Source organism: Delphinus delphis, chromosome 3 (assembly GCF_949987515.2).
Source record: "Delphinus delphis chromosome 3, mDelDel1.2, whole genome shotgun sequence".
In the NCBI taxonomy this organism is placed as follows: Eukaryota; Metazoa; Chordata; class Mammalia; order Artiodactyla; family Delphinidae; genus Delphinus; species Delphinus delphis.
In genome coordinates, this window is record NC_082685.1 from 19,278,544 (window position 1) to 19,300,167 (window position 21,624).

General features: G+C 50.7%; 1 protein-coding gene across 1 annotated transcript in view; it reads right to left on the reverse strand.

Moving 5' to 3' along the window:
- Window positions 1–4,101, reverse strand: part of GFPT2 (glutamine-fructose-6-phosphate transaminase 2) — a 45,494-nt gene extending 41,393 nt beyond the window's left edge. The window contains exon 1 of the mRNA XM_060006754.1: window positions 4,002–4,101. Within this exon, the coding sequence (XP_059862737.1) occupies window positions 4,002–4,008 (7 nt within the window). The 5' untranslated portion in view covers window positions 4,009–4,101. The remainder of the gene's footprint in view (window positions 1–4,001) is intronic.
- Window positions 4,102–21,624: the final 17,523 nt, after the last annotated feature.

Sequence of the window (21,624 nt, forward strand, 5' to 3'; positions counted from 1 at the left end):
TATGAACACTATTTGGTCCATCTGGGTGTGTGGCATGATGCCAGTGAAGGAAGGGGTATTTAACTGATGCCTACATTCACCTTCTGACTGGGACCAGAGGAGTTGGGTGTGTGTGGTGCAGATGCTGGTAGCCCTCTGGTCAACATTCTTGTAGCCATCTGGGATTGGCAACACTGGACTATTCTTGCAGAAGGCATCTGAAAGCAAGAACCCAACTGTAGCAGGATGAATAATCGTCCTCAAAAATATTAGGTCTTAACTCCTAGAATCTATCTGTAAATGGAAAAGCGTCTTTATAGATGTGATTAAGTTAAGGATCTTGATATGGGAGATTATTCTAAATTATACAGATGGGCCCTAAATGAAATCACAAGTGTCCTTATAAAAGGGAAGCAGAAGGAGATTTAATATGGAAGAGGAGAAAGTGATGTTACCATGGAAGAGGAGACTGGAATGAGTAGCCACAAGCCAAAGAATGCCAGCAACCACCAGAAGCTGGAAGAGTCAAGGAACAGATTCTCCCCTAGAGCTTCTGGAGGAAGTGGGGCCCTGTTGGCACCTCCATTTTGGCCCAGTAAAACTGATTGTTGGACAACTAGTCTTCAGAACTGTGAGAAAATAGATTTATGTTGTTTTAAATCAGCAAGTTCGTGGCAATTTGTTACAGCAGTCAGAGGAGCTAATACAAAAGATGATGAATTCAAGGCAAGGGCTTTACCTTCAACAAAAACTAAGAATTTTTTCTTCTTCAAGTCTTTTTTTCCCACCTCATAGATGACTAAGTGTAGTAATGAAGGACAGGGAAGATTTAAGAATTCATAGACGGGACATGCAATCCTTTTTGTCACATCCCCAAGCACGCATGCCGCCATGCCCTTCCATATGCTGTGCCCTCAGCCTGGCACACCTATCACCCTCTTCTCTCTGTAGAGCTCATACTTGAAATCAGGCCTGTGACACTGTCCCAGGTCCCTCTCTCTCTTCTGGGGAAAGTCAGTGTCTCTGCTTCCACTGTGCTGGGGTCCCAACCTCAGACTGCATGGGGGCCATCAGGTACCATCAGTGAGTGGGGCAGCTGGGTCAGGGTGGGAGAAATGGGGAGCTTGCACCTGTCATCCCAGGGATCACTGTAAACTATTCAGAAACATAGACTCAGAGTTGCTCATCTTCGATTTTTTCAAGAGAAGTCAAAATCCTACCTATTTAATGTGAAATCTCCCAATTGTGTTATTTGGTAACTACAATAATTTAAAAAAAAAAAAAAAGTTTAAATTCTGTGCACCAAACAGAAAGGTGTCTGGCTGCCGGTTTGATATGGGGCTGCCAGGCTGCAGCTCGTGCCCTAGGTCTTCCCTCTATGGCAACATTTACCTCATGAGTTACTCTATCCCTGGTCAGCCTCTGGACTGCCCCTCCAACTACCTGCCCCTTCTCTGAGGGGAGGACCATGCCCACAGAGCCCCAGGGCCTGGAAAACAGGGCCTCTCCAGGAGCAGTTATTCTCTAGAGTGGGGAAAGTAGGGAGGGAGAGGGAATATAGTAACATTTTCATCAGCAGAAAGTCAGCAAAATGCCAGCAATTCCCAGATGTCAACAAAACCACCCATGAGTACCTATGTGTTGCTTCAGATAAACTCTCAGTTCATTAAAACTTTGAGGGTGATCTGCTTAGTGTGTGGAGGATCAACTAGAACTGGGTCCAGCTTCCTGTGGGAGAAGCAGCAAAGACAAGGGAGAGCAGGAGGCACTGTGAGCCCGGTCATCAGGAACTGATAAGGAAAGGCCTTTAGCTCAACCCCTGCTGACCACTGCGGAACCAGCCCCAGAGACCTGAGCTCTGAGGTGGCTTCAAGCCCAGCAGGGCTACAGCCAGTCCAGAGAAAAGACCTAAAACAACTGCTCAGACAAAGGTATGCACAGACCTCTCTGGGCCTCAATTTCCCCAAATGTAAAGTGAAGAGGTAAGTGGTTTATTCCAGGAGCACCTTCACAATTTTTGTACTATCCTTGTACCAAAAGCACAATCATTTCTTTAATATTTTTCTATAAAACTGACCAAAGTTTTTAAAACTTAAATAAATTCATTACAAAAGAAAACAAACATAAAGGAAAACTAGTATCACTTGCCATATATACACAGATCATAATCCAAAAAAAAAAAAAACCCCACAAACAAACTACACCAATGGGTTCAATTTTAGCCATCTGCTGCTCTGAGCTCTGAGCCCAGGACAGCTTCCTCCATGCAAGGGGTGCTCCAGCAAGTGTCAGAAAGATGTTAAAGGCACATTAGCACCCAGCTGAGACTTTCTCTTGGCTACTTGAAAAGGAAATAACTTTCCCATGCAGGAATTCCACAAGACTCCCAGACTTCACTGAGGACTGGAAGGTGGGGTGTGCCAGCAGGGAGCCCTGTTGGGAGGACACAGGTAGTTACAAACCAAAGCTCATCCTTTCCCTAGGGGCCAAAAACACAGCAGCCCTTTAAGAAAGCGGAACAAACTCAGAATTGAGAGTCTGAGCGCCCCCAGGCTCAGAAGGACAACAAAGAAAGGTGGGTATACATAGGAAGCAGGATGGCTAGGGTGGTGGTAGGGGCGGAGGGCATCTGAGAGGAGGAAGGAGGGAAGCTGCTCATGCTGGAGGGGCAGACCCAGTGGGAGGGTCTTGGTGCACCAGTCTGGCTCTAAGACCACCAGGTGGCCAAGGGCCTTGAATGCCACACTAAGGAGTTTGGAACCCAAAGCTTCTTGGCAAAATTGCCACCTTTGCCTTATCTCTCTCCCCAGGAATGCCTACCGGCAGCCCTATATGTACATTACCAATGACACTCAGGAGTACTGACATTTTTGCTGAGGGTTCAGGAATTTAAATTGATGTCTGCTTGGCCTGGGGAAGGCTGCACCCCAAAAGTCAGCTGCCTGCTCCTTGGTCAGTCTGTCCTTTTTCACTTTTTCAGGAGCGCCTGGCCTCAGAAACAAGGCCTGTACAGACCTTGGCCCACGGCTCACTGCTGGCACACCCGACCCCAGCAGCCCTGAGCACGGTCAGACAGAGGCCTTTCATGGCTTCAAAAGTTCCACCAGGTCCTCCAGCCACAGGAGGCTGGAATGGGAAACTGAATCCCACTCAAGGAAAAAAAAAAAAAAAAATGCACAGTGACCTTTTGTCCCAGCAGAAGTTCTCGGCCCTCTCCCCAGCCAGCGGAGGCGGTCCAGCAAGGAGAGTAAGGAATTGCAGATGTGCGCGCAGGGCCGGGCCGCCCTCCCCACCGTCCCGCAGCCTTGAGGGACCGCGCCCAGTCACCGCGGTATTCGAGACGCCGGGGCCCGACCCCGCTCCCAGTCCAGGGCTCCCTCTCCCAGATTCCGCCCGAAGCTCGGCGGTAGGTGCTGCTTCTTCCCCGCGCCTCGCCGAGAGCTCTTTCCAGCGAAGAGGCGGCAATCCGGAATCAACCCTTCTAGGGACAAGAAGTTCATTTTGGGACGCGAAGAGGACGCACAGGCCCTTCCCGAGCGCAAGAGGGGCTGCTCTCGACACCACGGGGACGGTGCAGGTGTGGTCGCCTCTCATCGGTGTTCACGATGGGCTAAGAGCCGCGTTGGGCACCCCGCGCCCGGGATGCGCGCTAGCTTGCGCCTGGCCGCCTTGTGGGCGACTTGGGGGCGCTTTCCTCACTGGACATGGGGTGCGGACACACCTCTGTGTTTCGAGGGTCCAGGCCTAGGACAGGACCAACTCCCTCCCCTCTGTGCGTTCGAGAACGGGGTTGAGCACCCTCCCCTTCACCCCTCCTTGGGACACCCACTCGGCGGCAGGGGCAAGGGGAAGCAGGCCCAGCCCGTGAAAGCCCCTCTGTCGGGGACCAGGGCAAATCGACGCCCCCATCTCGCGCCGTCTCCAGTCCCCAGGGCCCGGCTCTTGGGCCCAGGCTCTGAGAGGCCAGGGCGCCGGAACCCGCGGCCGCCACGGAGGGGGCCGCAGGTGGGCGCTGCACTCACCACACATCTTGGCCGCTCCTCACACCCTTCCCAGCTCTGGGCCTCTACTCTCAGCTGACACTGCACAGCCCCGTGCGCACCTCGCGCTCCTGGACTCTAGCTCCCGCCGCTCGGCCTCTGGCCCTTATAGCTCATAGCCCTCCTCCAGGGGCGGGGTCGAGGCGTGGCCTCCTCCCGCCTGCCCGCTTCCCATTGGCCCCCGGTTGTCGTGACAACGGCGGGCACTTGGCCCCAGGAGTCTGGGCAGCGGGCTAGGGGCGGCTCCCAGGCGCAAGTCCCGGCTGTAGCACGTGGGCGTCCGGCGTTAGATTCTGGAAACGGGCCGGTGGGGGCAGCACGCTCCCTGAGTTCAGACCCAGACTCAACCAGTGAGTAGACGTGGGACCTTGGGCAGGGGACTGAATCGCTCTGCGCTTCAGCCTTCCTGTCTGTAGAATAGGGATAACAATGGAACCTACCTCCCGGGTCGTAATGTTGTTTAAGGCAGTCTGTGTAAGTCACAGAGTACAATGTCGGGCATAATAACACGTGTTCCGGGTGTGCACCCCTCTGTGTGCCAGACTCCTCTCAGGGCACCAGAGACGCAGCACAAGGTAGGCCCAGAGATGGAAAGGGACTTTGCCAAAATTGGGCAGTCGAGGCGGTGTCAGAACTCGAACCTGGGATTTATTGCAGAGCCGGAAGTCGGAGGCCGGGATTCCCCAAGTTTTGAGCAAAGCTGGGGGAACCCAGGAAGCCGCCTCCTCCCAGAGGGGCGCTGGTTGACTTCTCCGCGCAGCTGGCCTGCGCTCCGCCGGCCTAATCTCAGGAGCCCTAATCTGGCCCCGCCGTGAGTCACAGAGGCCTGCGTTCCCCCGCCTGGTTACCGGCTGCCCCCTCCCCTTCCCCCTGTACTTTGGGCTGGGTCTCACGAGGAAGGTCACGAGAACTGGCCCAACATTTGCGTACTTCGAAGCCATCTGGTGTTTTTTATTTTACTTAAAAAAAAAAGTCCTGAAATTCTAAACAGATACTCTTCAGTTGTGTTAGAGAAAAAACGAAGCTTTTTACGTCTTCTCTAGAGCATTTTTCCTAATGTAATCCGTCTCTAGCTTCACAAGGCTCTGCAGGCCCTGGCAGGAGTAGGCGTTTATTGCACACATTGGACCTTTGAGGAAACTGAGGCTCAGCGACAGTAAGGAGCGGGTTGGTTGAGTAATCCTGCTAGGAAACAGCAGAGCTGGTTCAGGAGCTGCCGCATTTGCTTCTCAACCTCCACAGTGCACTGTCAACTTTCACTCACTCGTTCCCTCTTTCCTAAGCAGCCGGCTTCATGCCTGTCCTGGTACTAGGGACCTAATGGTGAGTGAAAATAGATCCAGCTTGGGCCCTCGTGGCACTTAAAAAGTGGTGGGCAGCAGACACTTAGTCTAGTGTCACAGAGAGCCGGATGGTTCCAAGTGGGATATAGGGAGGAGGGACAGACCTGGCTGATGGGGAGGGTTCCAGGCTGCCTGGAACTTGGCTGGGCCTGAGGGTGGGGCTGGTGCAGGTCAGTATAGAGTCAGGGCAGTTGCCAGAGGAAGTTAACAGACTTGAAAAGGGAGGTACTGGTATGTGCAAAGGTCCCATGGCTGAGGGCTAGAGCTTGAGTTGGGAGATCAGGCTGTTCTGCCCCAGGGCCTCTACCCTCTGTAACTGCGGTGGGGATAGGATGATATTCTTAGGCCCTCTTCTAGCACCAAGACAGCAGGAACCCTGAGGTCCTAGCAGGGTCCACATCTGCCCCCTATCCTCCTCGGGGATTCACTGCTCTCTGGTGCAGAGGAGCATGAATGCTAGGACCCCTGTGGAGGTATCTGCAACTGCTGCCCTGCTTTGGGGACCAGCCCCTGAGAGACCTTTGGGAGGACAGTGGCCTGGGCCTGGCTACATAACCACTAGATACCCCTGGCCCTGGCATTGGTTCAGGGATTAGTGTGTGGCCCATGCTGGGCCCTTGTCAATCTGCTTATGGACATGGGAAAATCAGCAGAAAAGATGAGCTTGTCCCTTGCCCAGTGGCACAGCTGGCTAGAGGGTAGAGTGGTGATGCCGGGGACCTTCTTGTCACCTTTGGGGTTGGGTGGGGAGAGGCTGTCTGAGAGTGAAGAATCCAGAGCAAAGCAAATCCCTAAAATGGAGAAAGATAAACATTTTTGGAGCCCTGGGTTCACCCGGGCCTGAAGCCAGGATCTATCGCTAGGCTTCTCAGTATCAGAGCTCAATAAATTACCATCTTCACTTGAGGCACTCTGAAGTGACTTCTATCATTTGCAACCAAGTAGAGTCCTGATTCCTTCAACCTGTCGGAACTGGGATCTGAGGCCCAGGGGAGCAATTAGGCAGCTGGTGGCCCCAGCCCATAAGGTCTTGCTGGCTGGAGCCCCTTCCTGCTCTCGCCTTGTGTCTGGGACCTGTCTGGTTGCAGCCCAGGAGTCCCCTGAGGTTTGATGAAATTAAGCAATCTGACCAAAGTCACAAAGCCAGGAAGTGGGGGGCTGGTCTGGATCTGGAGACCAAGGCTTGGTCCCTCTCAGAGGAGGGAGGATGTGGGACCATGCATAGACACCTTCCCCAGCCTGGCCCCATACCTGTGCTTCCAGAAGGGTGAGCCTGAGGAGCTGGAGCCAGAAGCCCACAGGGCGTGGTGGAGCAGGGCTCTGAGCTTACTCCCAGTGGGTGCTAGGTGTCTAGTGCCCAGACTGATCACCCTGGCTAGCTCTGACCCCACTTGTTAGGAGTGACCTTGACCCCTCTGGCCAGCAGGGTGGGACCTCACACTGGGATTGCAAACTGCAGCCACAGACATGGCTTCTTCACCTGCACATTTTTTCCAACCTCAAGCCAACTTTTATAGTCAGAAGATTTGCTCATTGATCTAGTTTCTCCCAAACAACCCAAAGATCTCTCCTGTACCCCATACACAGTACAGCTGAGTCCCATGGCTGTTCTGGAAGACAAAGAAGGTGCCTGCTATCTCCTGAAGGCTGATATAAGCCCTGTTCAGCTGTTTTCTCTTTGACATTTCTGCTGGGGCATAGGGAGTGTTACAGGGTCGTGGTATGGTGAAGGCCACTCTCTAACTCCTGCAGGAGTTCTGGCTGGGCTGTTACTAGCTCCCAAGGACTCCCATCAGGGGCCTTGCCCCCCGTTTCCAACTGCCCCAGCTGGGCTGTGGCCACTGGGCAACCTGGGATGATGACCTGTTCTTCCTTATCTCTTTGTACCCCTCTGGGAGCAGAAATGCCAGGCAGACCTCGATATTGACTCCTTTTGTCCAGAGACCCAGCCCTGCCCAGAGCTGTGGAATACAGTGCTTCCCAAGCCTCGGGAGGGTCCAGGGAGCTGGGGATGCAGGGTACTGGTGCTTGCATCTGGGAGCCCTGTATTGGATCACTGCATCTGGGGGCAGGCACAAGATTCTAAGGGCACCTTGAGTGGTCCCCACAGCAGATGAGGTTCAGGGAGCCTGGGCCCGACCTTAGATGTCATACCTAGATGGAGTACCCTGACTCAGGACAGCTGGGCCTCGGCTCAGACTTGAGATGGGGAGAACAAGGAGCAGCAAAGCATGAGACCAGACCTGGTTGTGGGGCAGGAAGCCACCCTCCAGCCCTCCACCCCCTCCCTCCTGGGAGCTGGGGTAGGTGGATGGGGGATGAGTGGGGTACAAAAAGCCCATGGCTAGGGAGAGTCTGAGAGACTGGCCAAGGGCCAGGGTTCAAGGACAGCCAAAAATGGTGAGCTGGGTGGGAAAGTGAGGCAGAAATCCTTCCACAGAGGGAGGGCCTGGGGGAGGAAGGCCTCAAGCTTGGCTAGGGCATGGGAAAGAGGGAGGGTTGTGCAGCTCAAGTTTTGGCTGCCAGATGGTTCCACTCCACCCCCACCTCACCCCAGGTCTGAGGCAAGAGAAGACCACCCTTTCAGCACAGGCTGGGGCTGCACAGAGGTGACCTTCCTGAGGAGTTCCTTGGAGAACTTTTTTCACCTTCTCTCTCCTGCAGGTACTGAGGAGGGGGTCTGCCACAAGGCTGAACTTGTGTATTCTTTTATAATTGTAAGTTAATTTCTTAAAAAATAGGGCTAATTATAAATCTTTATAATTTCATTCTTTGGAAGAAATACATATCCATTTTAGGAAATACAGAATAAAAAAATTTTTAAGGGTTGATCACTGTCAACGTTTTATGCCACCTCCCCCTGCCCCCACTACAAACGCTCTTTTTTTTTGCATATATAGTCATTATTTAAACAACAACATGGCCCTATGTTGGGAAAACTAGTAAAGTAGTCTTGTTCAGGCTTCAGAGGCAGAAGTAGGCCTCTGACCAACCTGTGACCCTGCCCCCACTACAAACGCTCTTTTTTTTTGCATATATAGTCATTATTTAAACAACAACATGGCCCTATGTTGGGAAAACTAGTAAAGTAGTCTTGTTCAGGCTTCAGAGGCAGAAGTAGGCCTCTGACCAACCTGTGACCCTGCCTGGACTGCGTGCCTGCTCACACACAATTGTTATAAACAAGTCAAGCAGCACTTACGATAAGAAAGGGAGTGGGTCTTAGAACTTCTTGAGCCCTGGGGACCTGGCCAGTCCCCCCAGGTCTAGAAAATCTTGTGACTCACACGTTGAAACCAACAGCATTGTTATGATTGAATCAAAGCTGCGTTTTTGCGCGCAAACTGATGATAACAGTTTGCGACCTGGGATTATAAACGGAAGTCCCGAGAACTGCAATTTGAAGTCTCACCTGTGGGGTGGACGCACCGCCCAGGATCCCTCCCAGTTGGGACTCCAGATTGCTGTTACGCGGGACTTCCCAGCTGCTGTTTGAATCTGGATGTAGGTGTCAGCCCAATCTGGTGATTTATACTCTGTTATGTCTCTCATACGTTTTCCCCTTCTAATGACTGTATATTGAAGTTATATAAATTAATAATCTTCTATTAAAAAATTAATTAAATCTGTTCAGTTGTGTGAAACGAGTGGTTATTTTGCCAGCAGATCCAACAAACATTGAAACCAAAGCGGGCTTTTGGCAAAACACCTTACTGCAAAAATTGTTTCATAGCTGATGCTTGAATTCTGATTAGAAAGAATTTCAGATTGTCCTGTGAAGACTGGATTTGACCAGGGATGCCAGCCTTGTACCCGATGTACCTCTGGTGCCATTGCACCCAGAGAAAGCTGGGTCTCTGCTCTGCTTGGCCAGGAGAGGGTGTGGGTCTGTGCGGGATGAGCAAAAATCTGAGGTTGCATCAAGCATTGGCTGTGGGATGGCAGTGAGGGGTGAGCAGCAGGTCCACCCCACAGAGTGCAGGCCTTGGAGGCTCTCTGGCCAAGACACAGGAGCTGGCGATGGTAACGCCTGCATGGCACTACCAGAGCTCAACCCACGCCAAGCAGTATATCATTTCAGGCAAGCATCTCAGAGACAAAAAGGCACCAGATTCACTCTTCATCCCTCCCCCTGCTCTGTGCCCTGGGAAGCTGGCCTTCATCTGGGTCCCAAGCCCTCTGACTTCTGGTTGGCTCTAGCCAGGGGGAGAAACTGAGCAGGAGGCCTGGGGTGGGGGGTACGGTCAGGATAGCCATCCTCTCCCCAAGGCCTCAGGTTCTGTCTGGTGGCCTCTCCCATAGCTGCCCTCTCTGGCTCCTGACAGAGTGGTTATGCTTGGGCTGAGTACCCCCTGAAGCTGACCCAGCCCTACTGGTCTCCTTAACCCTGCACATTCCCTTCAGGAAATGCTCTGAATCCCTCTGTCCAAGGGCACAACCCAGGGTGACCTGGGCTGTTTGAGTTTGCCTGGGACTGTTGTGGTTTTAGCACTGACGTTGCCACATTCTGGGAACCCCTCAATTCTGGGTAAACTGTGACAGTTGGTCACTCTAGCTGCCACCGATCCCTGCAGAGACTCTGATATGCATTCTTGTCTCCTTGCTTTCCCCTCTACTAAACCGAGATTAAAAAGGGCCCAGGCTGTGCCCTGGATTTCCAGTTTCTTGTGACCAATTAGAAGAGCTGGCCATCCGGGCCCCACGCTGAGGATCAGTTGCCCATCACTGAGTGTGGCAGTGTCCTGAGAAGAGGTTGACCCCCACATTCTCCCTGTCTCTCCTCCTAGGCTGGTGCTGCCTGTCCTACCTGCTTGGGTTTCCTGCCTGGCCCCGAAGGCAGGCGGGCCAGATACTCCTTCACACTGCTGATATCCTACAGCTTCCCAGGTGGGGGTGGGGGAGTGAAGAAGGGGGCTCTCCAAGGGTTAGTGTCCCTCCAAGTCGTTCAGTCTAGCAGCGGCATTTGGCTGTGATTCTTAGAGCCCCGAGAAAGGACGGAAGGTGGAGGTGCGGGGTCCAGGGCTTCCCAGGTGCGGGGTCCAGGACTCTCCATGGAAAGTTTCATTGATGGTTTCCCTCTCCATCAGTGGAGAGGGGGTGCTTCTGGGTGGGCCACCCTGCAGGGCGATGGAGGGCATCCTACATAAGGGTCAGTCCAATCCCACCAGGCAGGGGACCGGACCCCAGGGCATTACTGGAGCTACTCCTGACCCATGTGTGTCCTCATTTACATGTTTGTTGAGGCAGTGGGATGTGAGACCTTCCCAGACCCTGCTGGCGCAGGAAGGAGGCTTCAGGGAGGGACTGTCTGGGTGTTCACTAGGTAGGCAGACAAAGGTGCCTTCTGGAGTAACCGATGGGCAGAGGAGACATCTGGGCCTGTTTCCCTCCCCTTTGGGGACAACACCCTGGATTCCTCTGTGGAATTACCCCTTCTCTACTCTCAGCCTTTTGGATCACAAGGGCTGGCTTGCTGCCTGGCTCCCGGGGTGAGCACATGACCCAGGTCTGGATAATGAGGACACCATATTCTGAACACAGGGGTGGGTCTGGGCTGGACAAGGGGCCTAAATCAGGTCTATGAGAACCAGTGAGTGTCATACTGGAGGAGTTTTGCTGGACCCATCAGAAAAGAGGGACTTTGTTTCCGGTGAATTTACTAAGGTATTAGAATGTAAGGCTGGAATGTCATTTGTAACCAGATTGACCCCGGTGGGGAAAATCCAGGATTGGAAATAAAATAGAGGAAAACAGATCTGTGCACGTGGACCCAGTTCTGCCTGAAGTTGTGCATGCCTGGACTTCTTAGGCACGTTGTCCTTGCTTGGGTAGGGGTCCTGCCTTAGCTGGTGAGGTTGACCCTTGCCCACAAGGACTACTGCCCTGTGTGCCCTCTCCTTGGCCCCTGCTTGGAGGGTTCCAGGCAGCCTGCTCATTCACTGAATAGGCATTCACTACCTTCCCGTGCAGTACACTGTGGGGGCAGGTCCTTTTGTCCTCCAAGTACTGATCTTTGTGAAATGCACTGAGGGTTCTCACAGGATGCAGGTAGCACCACCACCTATTTATATAACCTGTGAGCCAACTGTTACCGAAACTTCGACTTTCTGTGCAATATGGGGAGCTGGGGGTCTAACACCTTACGGTGCTCCAGGAAACCAGCTGCCAGAGAATGCAGGAGCCCTGGCTGGGTGTCTGTTCTCCACCTTTGCATTAGTGAAGTGGCTCTGTTGCTAGGGACAGAGATTTACTCTATGCAGCCTGAGCTGACACAAAGAAAGAACTTGATGCCTCTACTGGTGAAAACACCTCCTTCAGAGACAAGACAAACGGGACAATAAAGCAGGGCTCCCCATTTTGCTGGCATGGCAATGTCTTACATATGTTTTGAAATAACCCATCTCAAAAAATGCTCTTCCTTTTCCTGCAAATGGAAACCAGATTGTGCAGTTTTTAACTTCCTTTCCTTAACAATACTTTATTTAGAAAATCTTTTTGATCTTAGCAGATATGAACACATATTATACACATATTTTCATTATGAAAAATTTCAAAAATAGTCTAATGAATCCCCAAGTACTTATCACTCAGAGTCAAGAATTACCAACATGTAGCTGACCTTGTCTCACCTATCCCTTCAGCTTTTGTTCTGCTGGAACAAGTACTGATATGATTTGATTTGTTTATAATTCGTTATGTGTATTTACAAATAAAAACTCTATGACTTCAGTTCCATTATTACACCAAGCAAAATTAACAGCAATACCTTAATATTATCAGATACTTACTTATTTTCAACATTGATGTTTGTTGGAATGCAGTCAATATTCCTTGATTGTCTCAAAAATGTTTTTTTATAACTTGTTGATTCAAATCAGTATACTAACAATGTCTACACAGTGCCTTTGTGTTATACATCTCTAAGACTTTTAAATTTGTAATCCATAAAACATACAAAATCTCCCCCACACCTTTGCCTCCACCACTTGGGATGGTCTGAAAACAGCAAGTGTTTTTACACCCTGCCGGGCCCTGCGTAACTGCTCCTTTGGATGTCTGTCTCCCGCCTGGCTCAGAGCAGACAGAGTAGGCTGTGTGGGGACCACATGCTACTGGAAAAGCAGCACCCCAGGGTCTGGAGCAGGCAGGAGATGTGGAGACCAGGAGGGAATGGAGATGCCAGTGCAAGCCAGAGGCAGCTGTGACAGCAGAGAAGACACTGGCCCCAGAGTTGGGCTGGCTAGCTATAAGCCCTAGCTTTCTGCAGCCTCATGGTGTGGTATTGAGTAAGGCAATCTCTTCTTCCATAAGATGAAGACAGCAGGCACTCTCACACACTGCCTGAGAAAGTGTCAATGAATACAACTTTCTAGAGAAAAATTTGGCAATATATATAGACAGGGGACTGGTTACATGAAGAGTGGAAAGTATCCACTATGAAACGGCAGCACAGGTATGTACAGGCTAGGTGGTTCAGTAGAAAAGAGGGCTACAAAGATGCTATGTAGTGTGTAATCCTTATTGTGTTTTGCTTCATATTGAAGCAAAGTTTTATTGAGATATAATTTTATTGATATAATTCACACACCACGCAACTCACTAGTGTAAAGCATACAATTCAATGATTTTAAACTTATGCACAGAGTTGTGCAACCATCACCACAATCAATTTGAGAACATTTTCATCATTCCCTTCAAAAATAAAATCAAGAGCCTCCAAGGCTGGCAGGAAAGGCTCCTTGTCCTTAAGGCTTAGGTGTTCCTGGGGAGCAGAGAGGCTGGCCCCTCGCCTGGGAGTAGCAGTGTGGGTCTTCTGTCCTGGCTGGAAAGTGGCCGATGGCAGGTCTGTGACTCAGGCCTAGCTGGTGCTGTGAGTCTGAGGGTTGTGGGGCACATGCAGGTCCCTGAATTCTGGGGCCCTCAGAGGCTCATTGGGGAGGAACAGTGCCCACGGGGTATGATGGGGCCAGCATCACCTATACCACCAGCTCTTCTTGGTGGTCCCTGGTACTTCCCTCACCTGCGTGCTTGCTGAGCTGAGGTCTTGGCCTTCTTGGCACAGCCTGCCTGGCCGGCCAGCGCCTCAGCAGAGAAGCTGGGGCAAGGAGAACAAGAGCCTCTGTGTCCTACAGGGGTGCAAATCATCCCATGTCCTGAAGCTGACTGGGCTCAGTCTGTGGAGTGAAATATTTTGGAAATGCTCGTGGGTCTGCAGACACAGGTGAGCAAAAATAACTGAAAACAGGTTGACATCAGAATCCCTTGCCTCCAGCCGGGCATGTCCACGTGCATACGTGGAATCGTGGTCGAGACACTGATAACAGTTAACCACAGAAGCCTTTCCTAGAAGGGACATTCTAACCCTGTCTTAGCTCTCTAATCACACAGGCAGGTTGTGGTGACTGCCCCTGCCAGGGGTCCTGGCTATCATGTGACTTTGTGCCAGGTGCCTTTCATACCTGGCTGACTGAAGATGATTGGGACGTGACGCTGTGTTCTCTCATTTATCAACAAGGAAATCCCTATAATCCTCTGACTGGGCACCTTGACATCTCATTGTGATGGGACCTCTGAGGTCTCTGCTAAGCACAGGGCTCTTGCCTGAGCCTGCCTCCTGCCTTCTGTCACCAACCCTGGAGTCCCACACAGCGCAGGCCTCAGGCCTCTGCTCAGTTCATGGAGCAGGAAAGTACCTCAAACTGGACGTTTGACGGAATTGTGTCCCCCCAAATTCACATGTTGAAGCCCTGACCTTCAGTGATGGTGTTTGGAGGTGGGGCCCTTACGAAGTGACTAGGTTTAGCAAGGGTCACTGAGGGTGGGATCCTCCTGAGGGATAAATGCCCTCACAAGAAGAGGAAGAGAGAACGTTCTTTCCCTCCATGCACATGCACCAAAGAAAAGGCCGTGTGAGGGCACTGAGAAGCAGTTGTCTTCATGCCAGGAATAGGGTTTTCACCAGGAACCAGAAGAATCAAATCTGCCAGCAGCTTGATCTTGACTTCTAGCTTCCAGAACTCTGAAAAATAAATGTCTGCTGTTTAAACCACCTGGTCTACAGTGATTTTGTTATAGCAGCCTGATCTGACTACAACATCAGCTTAAGCAATAAAGAAAGGAAGTTTCCTGTTCCTGAAAGTAGATCCAGGGGCTCGAACAGTGTCTTCATGATGCTGTCTTCCACTCAGCCTGCCTTTGGGCGGTCTCAGGGCTCAGACAGGTGCCCTCTCCTGGTGGCTGGGGTCTATAAAATGAGCGACCCTGGTGAGGGGTGAGAAGTGAGTTCACTTCCCCAGTCATGGACCTGAACTGGGAGCTGGGGACTAGGGTTCAACCCAGAGCCACCTGGAATGAGAGGTAAAAGAGAAGGTCCCCAGATGGGAAAGGGGGAAGATGCTGGGTGGTCCACATCCATCCATCACACTTGCTGAGTGTCTGAGGGAGTGAGGGTAGGGGTGGACATACCAAAGTAAAATCTGAGGTGCTGTTACCAGACTACGGGCATGGCTAATGGGGTAGCCTTTTGTCTCTCACAAACTGGTAGGACAGGTGAGGCAGAAGAGAGGTATGTTGGAAGCCCACCCAAGTGGAACCAGATCTCAGGTTGGGCTAGTAGGTGGAGCACAGGGGCCTGGGGTTTCCTCTGTTGTTGTTGTTGTTGTTTTGGGGGGGACAAGAAGAAAAGTTTATTTTACTGTCCAATTATTTTCTTAAAAAATTTAATTTTTTATAAAATACAACTTTTAGTACCATAGAAATGTTTCAACATCTACAATGACATATTATTACTATGTACAACTTCAAAAACAAATGCTTCCAACTTCAAGTGAAGTGATGTTGAACACCCTGACTATACTTAAGCTGTAGGATGGGCCATTTCCTAGATGGCCGATGTTTTCCTCAGCTTGGAAAAAAAGTATACAATTGAAAAATATAAATAAGATCTTCAATCAGCTGAGAATCATAAAAATGCTTTCTGAAGTTCAGTCAGAAGTTCAGAACTTCACAGAGGCTCAGTGGAAATCCTTAAGCAGAAGTGATGCAGTGGGCTTTGCACTTTAGAAAGATCTCTGCAGCAGTAGGAGGCTGGGTGGGTAGGTTCAGTGCAGGCCTGGGGTGACAGGAGAGGTGAGCGGGAGACCTGGGAGGTTGCCCAGGCAGAATTACAAGAAGAGGATAGTGGGGAGAAAGAGAGCCTTGGTATGGCCCACAGTATTCAGCTCTAGAGGCAACGGGAGAATAATTTGCTGGTCTTTGGAATACAAGATGATAACAGGGTGAGTGGGGTGAGGACAACTGTTTGGGCCCTGTTGAATCTGAGGTGACTGAGGACACCTGCACCCAGCAGAGGGGTCTATAAGTTGTGGGACATGAGTCTGGAGCTCAGAGAGGGGACTATGCTGGAGACAGAGTTTGGAGTTGGGGACTTGGATTTGAAGAGGTGGAGGGTGTAAGGGGAAAGGGAGAGAATGCCAAGGAATCCAAATCCAGAGGTTTGATCAGACTTCTGGTGCTCCCTCTTGCTGGCCTATGACCCTGTAAGCCCCTTCATCTTCCTGAGCCTCGGTTTTCTCATCTGTAAAAAGGGGCTAGAAATAATAGCTCCTGTGCAGTTATGAGGACAGATGAGGATGGGCTCTGCAAACCATGAAGCATAGGGTAGGTGCTCAGAGGACAGTGGGGAAGCCCAGAGAGGGTCTGAGAGCTATAGCCCAGGCAGAGGCTAGGCCATCCATGGAAAGGGGTCTACTGTTGCTGCTGCCCCATGATCTGAACTAAAGTGGCCCCAGCAGGGACCAATGGGTGGGGCTCCAGCCAGGGCAAGGGAGCATAATCACTGGGGGCTCTCTGTGGGGTCAGTGCCAAGGACAGTTGCAGAGCCACCCTATTGGCAGCTTTTGGAGTCTTATTTATCTTCTCCTAAAAACACAGCTGGGAAATGGAAGATCACTGGCATGGGGATGGGTGTTGGCCAGATGGCCTTTCTGTCACCCCTCCCAGATCAACAGGATTTTTGGATTTTCATCTTGTCATTAACAGATGAAGAAAATAAGCTGTGTGTTGCTTGTGTACAGAGTTTGGGTGAGTCAGGCTATGGCTGGCTTTGGGAACTCCGAGGCCTCCTGGGCCAATCCACCCATTGGACATATGGAGAGAGGAGCCAGAGAAGCTCAGGGCACTGTGCAGAGTCATTTGTCAGTTGGGGGGCCCTCAAGTGACCACAGGCTGGTGCTGACACTGGCCCTTCAGGTGGGGTGGCACTCCCAGGTTTGACACATGCTCCATCACGCCTCAAAACTATCCATGGGGTTTTCCCTGGTGGCACAGTGGCTAAGAATCTGCCTGCCAATGCAGAGGACACGGGTCCAAGCCCTGGTCTGGGAAGATCCCACATCCCGCATAGCAACTAAGGCTGTGTGCCACAACTACTAAAGCCTGTGCGCCTAGAACCCATGCTCCACAACCAGAGAAGCCACTGCAATGAGAAGCCTGCACACCACAACGAAGAGTAGCCCCAGCTCGCTGCAACTAGAGAAAGCCCACACACAACAAAAGACTCAAAGCAGCCAAAAAAACACAAAAAACAAAAAAAAACTATTCATGGCCCACATTAGTTCAGAATGTTATCAGAGGGGTCCAGCATGTTCTGGGGAGTGTGTGTGTGTGTGTGCGTGTGTGTGTGTGCACGCACACATGCATGTGTGAACTTGTGTATGTATTTGAGTGTGTGCACGTGTATATATATGTATGTGTGCATGAGTGTGTGTATGTGTATGTGTGAACAAAGAGCAAATTGGAGGCCAGGAGATGGTATGAAAGACCTCAAGGGCTGTACTCAGATGTGTGAGCTTGATTCTCTAGTGACAAGGAGTGGACATCACAAGAAGTCACTTTTTCCATCTTCAAGGTCCTGGTCCTTGCTCTTCCCTCAGCCTGGAAGTTCCCTTGCCATAATTACCACACAGGACTGGCTCATGTCACCCCTCAGAGAAACCTCCGCTGCCTGCCCCTATTAAAAGGGGCCACCTAATGGTCCTGGCTACTTGCCTGACACCCAGTGCTGGGCCACTGCTCACCCTGCTGCCTCTGGGAGTACAGGACTGAGTGAGCAAGGCTGGAGGTAGCCTCCCTGCCAGTGCCTTGCTTCCTCTGCTGTACTGGAGGGAGGTCCAAGTGGGGCCTGGACTGCCACTGGGATCCAAGGGGGTGGCTTCTCAGGCCTGAGAGGGTGACCACACATCTCTGACTGGACAACCTTGTTCCTCTGCTGTCACGCATTGAGAAGAAGCAAAGCTCAAGCCAGTGCTGAGAAGCAGCTTCCCAGAAGACTCTTCCTGCTGAAAGCTCCCAAGGGACTCTTCTCATGAGAGGGAAGCAGCTTCCAACCTGCTGGGTTAGAGTTGAATCCCTGCTCTGTCCCTAAGACCCTTAACTGCTGGCCCTTTCTGGACCTCCATTTTCTCATGTGAAATGGGAATGATACTTTAGCTTGATGAGTTTTTGTGATAATTAAATAAGAGAAGGTGACAGGAATGTTGATGAAATTTTATGATAAATTTAAAGATTTTTCAAAAAGCAGAAGCCAAGAAAAATACTTTTCTGAGTACAATAAAAAGATAGTAAAAAAAAGAAAAAACTACTTGAAAATTAAAAACCAAAATCCTTCTAAATAACCCTAGAAGAGGAATTAGAAATTGTGTAAGAATGTACATGTTAAAACCTGGGGGATGCATCCAAAGTGATATTCAGAAGAAAGTTCATAGCCTTACAAATATCTTTTCAAAAATCAGAAAGACGAAAAACCCTTGCAAGCAGGGCTTTCCCCACCCCACCACCGTTTTGTTCACTGATAAATCCCAAGAGGCTAGAACAGTGGGCAGAAGAAGCTGAGAGAATGGCAGAACAGGGAAGGCTCTGTGGTCAGGAGAGAGTAGGATGCTACTGGAAACTGAAAGGATTGAAAGCTCAGTGCCAGACTAGGTAAGGGGGCTGATGTCAGCTGGGTAGTCTGGACAAAGAATGAGACTGTCCCCTAGACTAGCCCAGCACCTTCTATGTAGGTCAACACATCATTTACTGTCTAGACTGAGTACCTGCCAACAAATGGCCAGCTGGTCCCTTGGGGAGTGGTGCCATGCCAAGGTGTTGGCACTGGCTCCTGTTGTTGGTAGGTAGGTACTCAGCAGTGGCAGTGGCCAGATCAGCCTTGGCGCAGCAAAGTCCATGCTGTTGAGTCCATGCATGTCTCCATCCCGCTCACCAAGGCCACATTATACATGGCCTCCACAGAGAGGATTTCCCTTCACCATGTTCTTTCTGGGTCAACTGGGGGAGGGGGTTGTAGGCGAGCTGCCATTCACTTTGTTCTGATGCTGGCTTGCTATAGAACCTATGCATGAGACAGGGCCTTTAACTCCCTGTTAACTGGTCATGGAGCAGCTCCCTGAAACACCCCGAAGAGGCAGGGAAGCACAGTGTGCCTTCCAGACCTGCTTGCACTTACCGGAAGGCTGTTTCATACATACAATTTTGTGATTTGTTGGGTCAGATAGCACTCAGTTCCTGATGGGTACTTCGGCTCATGTGGAACACTTGCTATCCCAAAGTCAAATGTACATGCTCTACCAGGGCCCAGCAGTAGGTCAGAAAGTTGTTTTCAAGTGGAGAATCATGTTGGCAGAAGAGGACATGGCTTTACTCCAGGACCCTGGCCTCTGTGCTGGGGAGGGCTCTTTCCTGTTCCAGGTCTCACTCACAACCACAGGTTACCCAGGAAGTGGTTGGAACAGTTATTCAAAGGTGGCATACGTTGCCTCCAAAATCCAAAGATTTTTACCTCTCTTTTTTCTGGTGGGTGAAGCAATGTATAGCAACTTACCTCTCACTTTAGAGGCATTGTCCACGATCATCAGACACTTAGAAACTTTGCTTTTGTGGAGGTCCCTGAAGTTTCCCACAGTTTACCTCATACACTCTGGCAGGAATGTATCTTACTAGGGCTTCTAGGATGCTTGCTGCTCCCTGCCCTTCAGACCCTTGTAGCATAATGTGATCAGTGCAATGGACCAGCATTTTGTTTTGTGCGATTTCAAGAAGAAAGTGACATGGCTCCAAGGCATGTGAGGACAAAGTGCTTTGGGTTTTCTTTCTTGACAAGAATAGGAAAAACAAATGTATTAGCTGGATAATAGGCACCAGGAGCTGAGTTTATTTGCTCTGGTAAAGATACCACATATGGAACTGCATTCTCCACCGCCCCCAGCGTTTGCACTGAACACACAGATGAGTTAAGTGAGCATGTTGTGGGAGTCCCCACCCTGCATTTTTCAAGTCTTTGAGGGTGGGCCAATGCCTGCACACCCCAGTGATTCAGCATTGCTTTCAGTTTACTATCCTGGTGGGTTATGGGAGTATGCCAAGGCTCCATACTTAACATAATGGCCTTGAGTCAGAGAACCAATGTGGGGATTCGTCTAGGTATGAAACATGTTACTCTCACTCTATGCATGCTGGGACTTATGAAATAATGATTGGACCCACTATGAGATGGACCTAGCCAAGACTCCACCTATCACCTCACTTCCGTAAGCCCCACTCTAACCAGCAAACCATTTCAGGTCTCCAAGGGTTAACATCAGTTCATAGCCAGTATCAAATTCCTAGAAGGTCTAGGTACTTTCGCCCGGTGCATAGTTGCTCTGGAAAATGACAGTGAGTCCCACCGGGGAAGGCATAAGGGAAGATTTAAAGTATAATGCTGATATTTCAGAGTTCCTCCTCAAAGAACATGGTCTCTCCTTCTGTCCCGGCACTCTTGGTCTAGGAACTTGGTAAAAGGCCACGAATCCCCTCTGTACTCACTGGAGTTACATTTTGCCTATTAATTTCATCTCAAGGGCTCTGTGGTTGTTTACCCCCACCGCAGGTTCCCATGGTCAGATCACCCTGCTACCACTCTGTGCCTGTAGTAACTGTACCACCTGGATATTGTTATAGCTGATTACATGCTGCCACTTGGCTTCTGCCTCTCCAGGGTACCATTATGCCCACTGAGGGTGGGAAACCCAGTCCCACTGCAGGGTCCCCCTCTGTGCTGCCAGCCTGCCTAGACAGCCACCACCGAGCTTTCCAAGGCTGTGGGTGGCCCCTCACCAAAGCCTTACTTCGTGCCTTTATGAAAGGCTTGACTCCAGGCCTTTCCAGGGGTGGTGGCTGGAGAGCGGTAGAGCAAGTTACACCTATTATGTGACTCCAAATGCCCATCTTCCTAGGCCTCCAAATTCTATGCTTAGTGTGCCAGGGGTTTCCAACTTTTCAACCATATTCCTTCAAGACTTCCATTGGCTAGCCAACAGCATCACTCTCTTAACCCAAGCAAGCACATTACTATAAGGTACATCCATGAATGAACAGGGACCAGTTGATTCTTATATATATTCTTACACTTAATGAATGCATTAGAATCTGTGCCACAGATTCTGTGCCTCCATATTCCTTGGGCTCCTGGCCATATGGATTGATTGGCAAGGCCATGTAACTTTTTGGGGGTTTAGGATCCCCCTTCTGAGATTAGGCCCTGGACTTCTCTATCTGGATGTAGTGAACTGTGACTCACTCTGGGTCCAGTGGTCCTGAGGGGTACAGGTATGCCCAGACACAGCCATTGAGAGGCCTTTGTGCAGAGGTGGTTACTTCCTGGAGCAGGAGGGTGCCTCTGTTGTCGAGGGAGGCTTGGGGGGCACCTGGGGATTTCAGAGTTCAGTCTCATTTGCGCCTGTCTGACTGTCCCTGTACCATAGCTCAGGGTCCCCCTCTCCCCCACACCCTTACCATGTGTAACTAGTACCAGCAGTGTTGAGCATTTAATTGTCATCACAGTTAGGGCCCCAGGTGTGGGTTTCCCTCACATCTGCCTTGCTTCTCAGGAGATGACAACATCTTCAAGGCTGCTATGGAGCCTCCTGACCCTGCACCTGCATTCTCAGTTCTGAACTTCTCCTTGCCCCAGGTTCCCTCTGTAGCACAGTGCTTCTCAAACTGTCTGTGGGGAAGGGTCATTTAAAAAAATTTCCAATCCATTGCAGACCAGTACTTATGTAAAACATAGTAAAAATGATTTACAAAAAAAAGAAATTAAAAAACAAGACATAGGGCTTCCCTGGTGGTGCAGTGGTTGAGAATCTGCCTGCTAATGCAGGGGACACGGGTTCGAGCCCTGGTCTGGGAGGATCCCACATGCCGTGGAGCAACTAGGCCCGTGA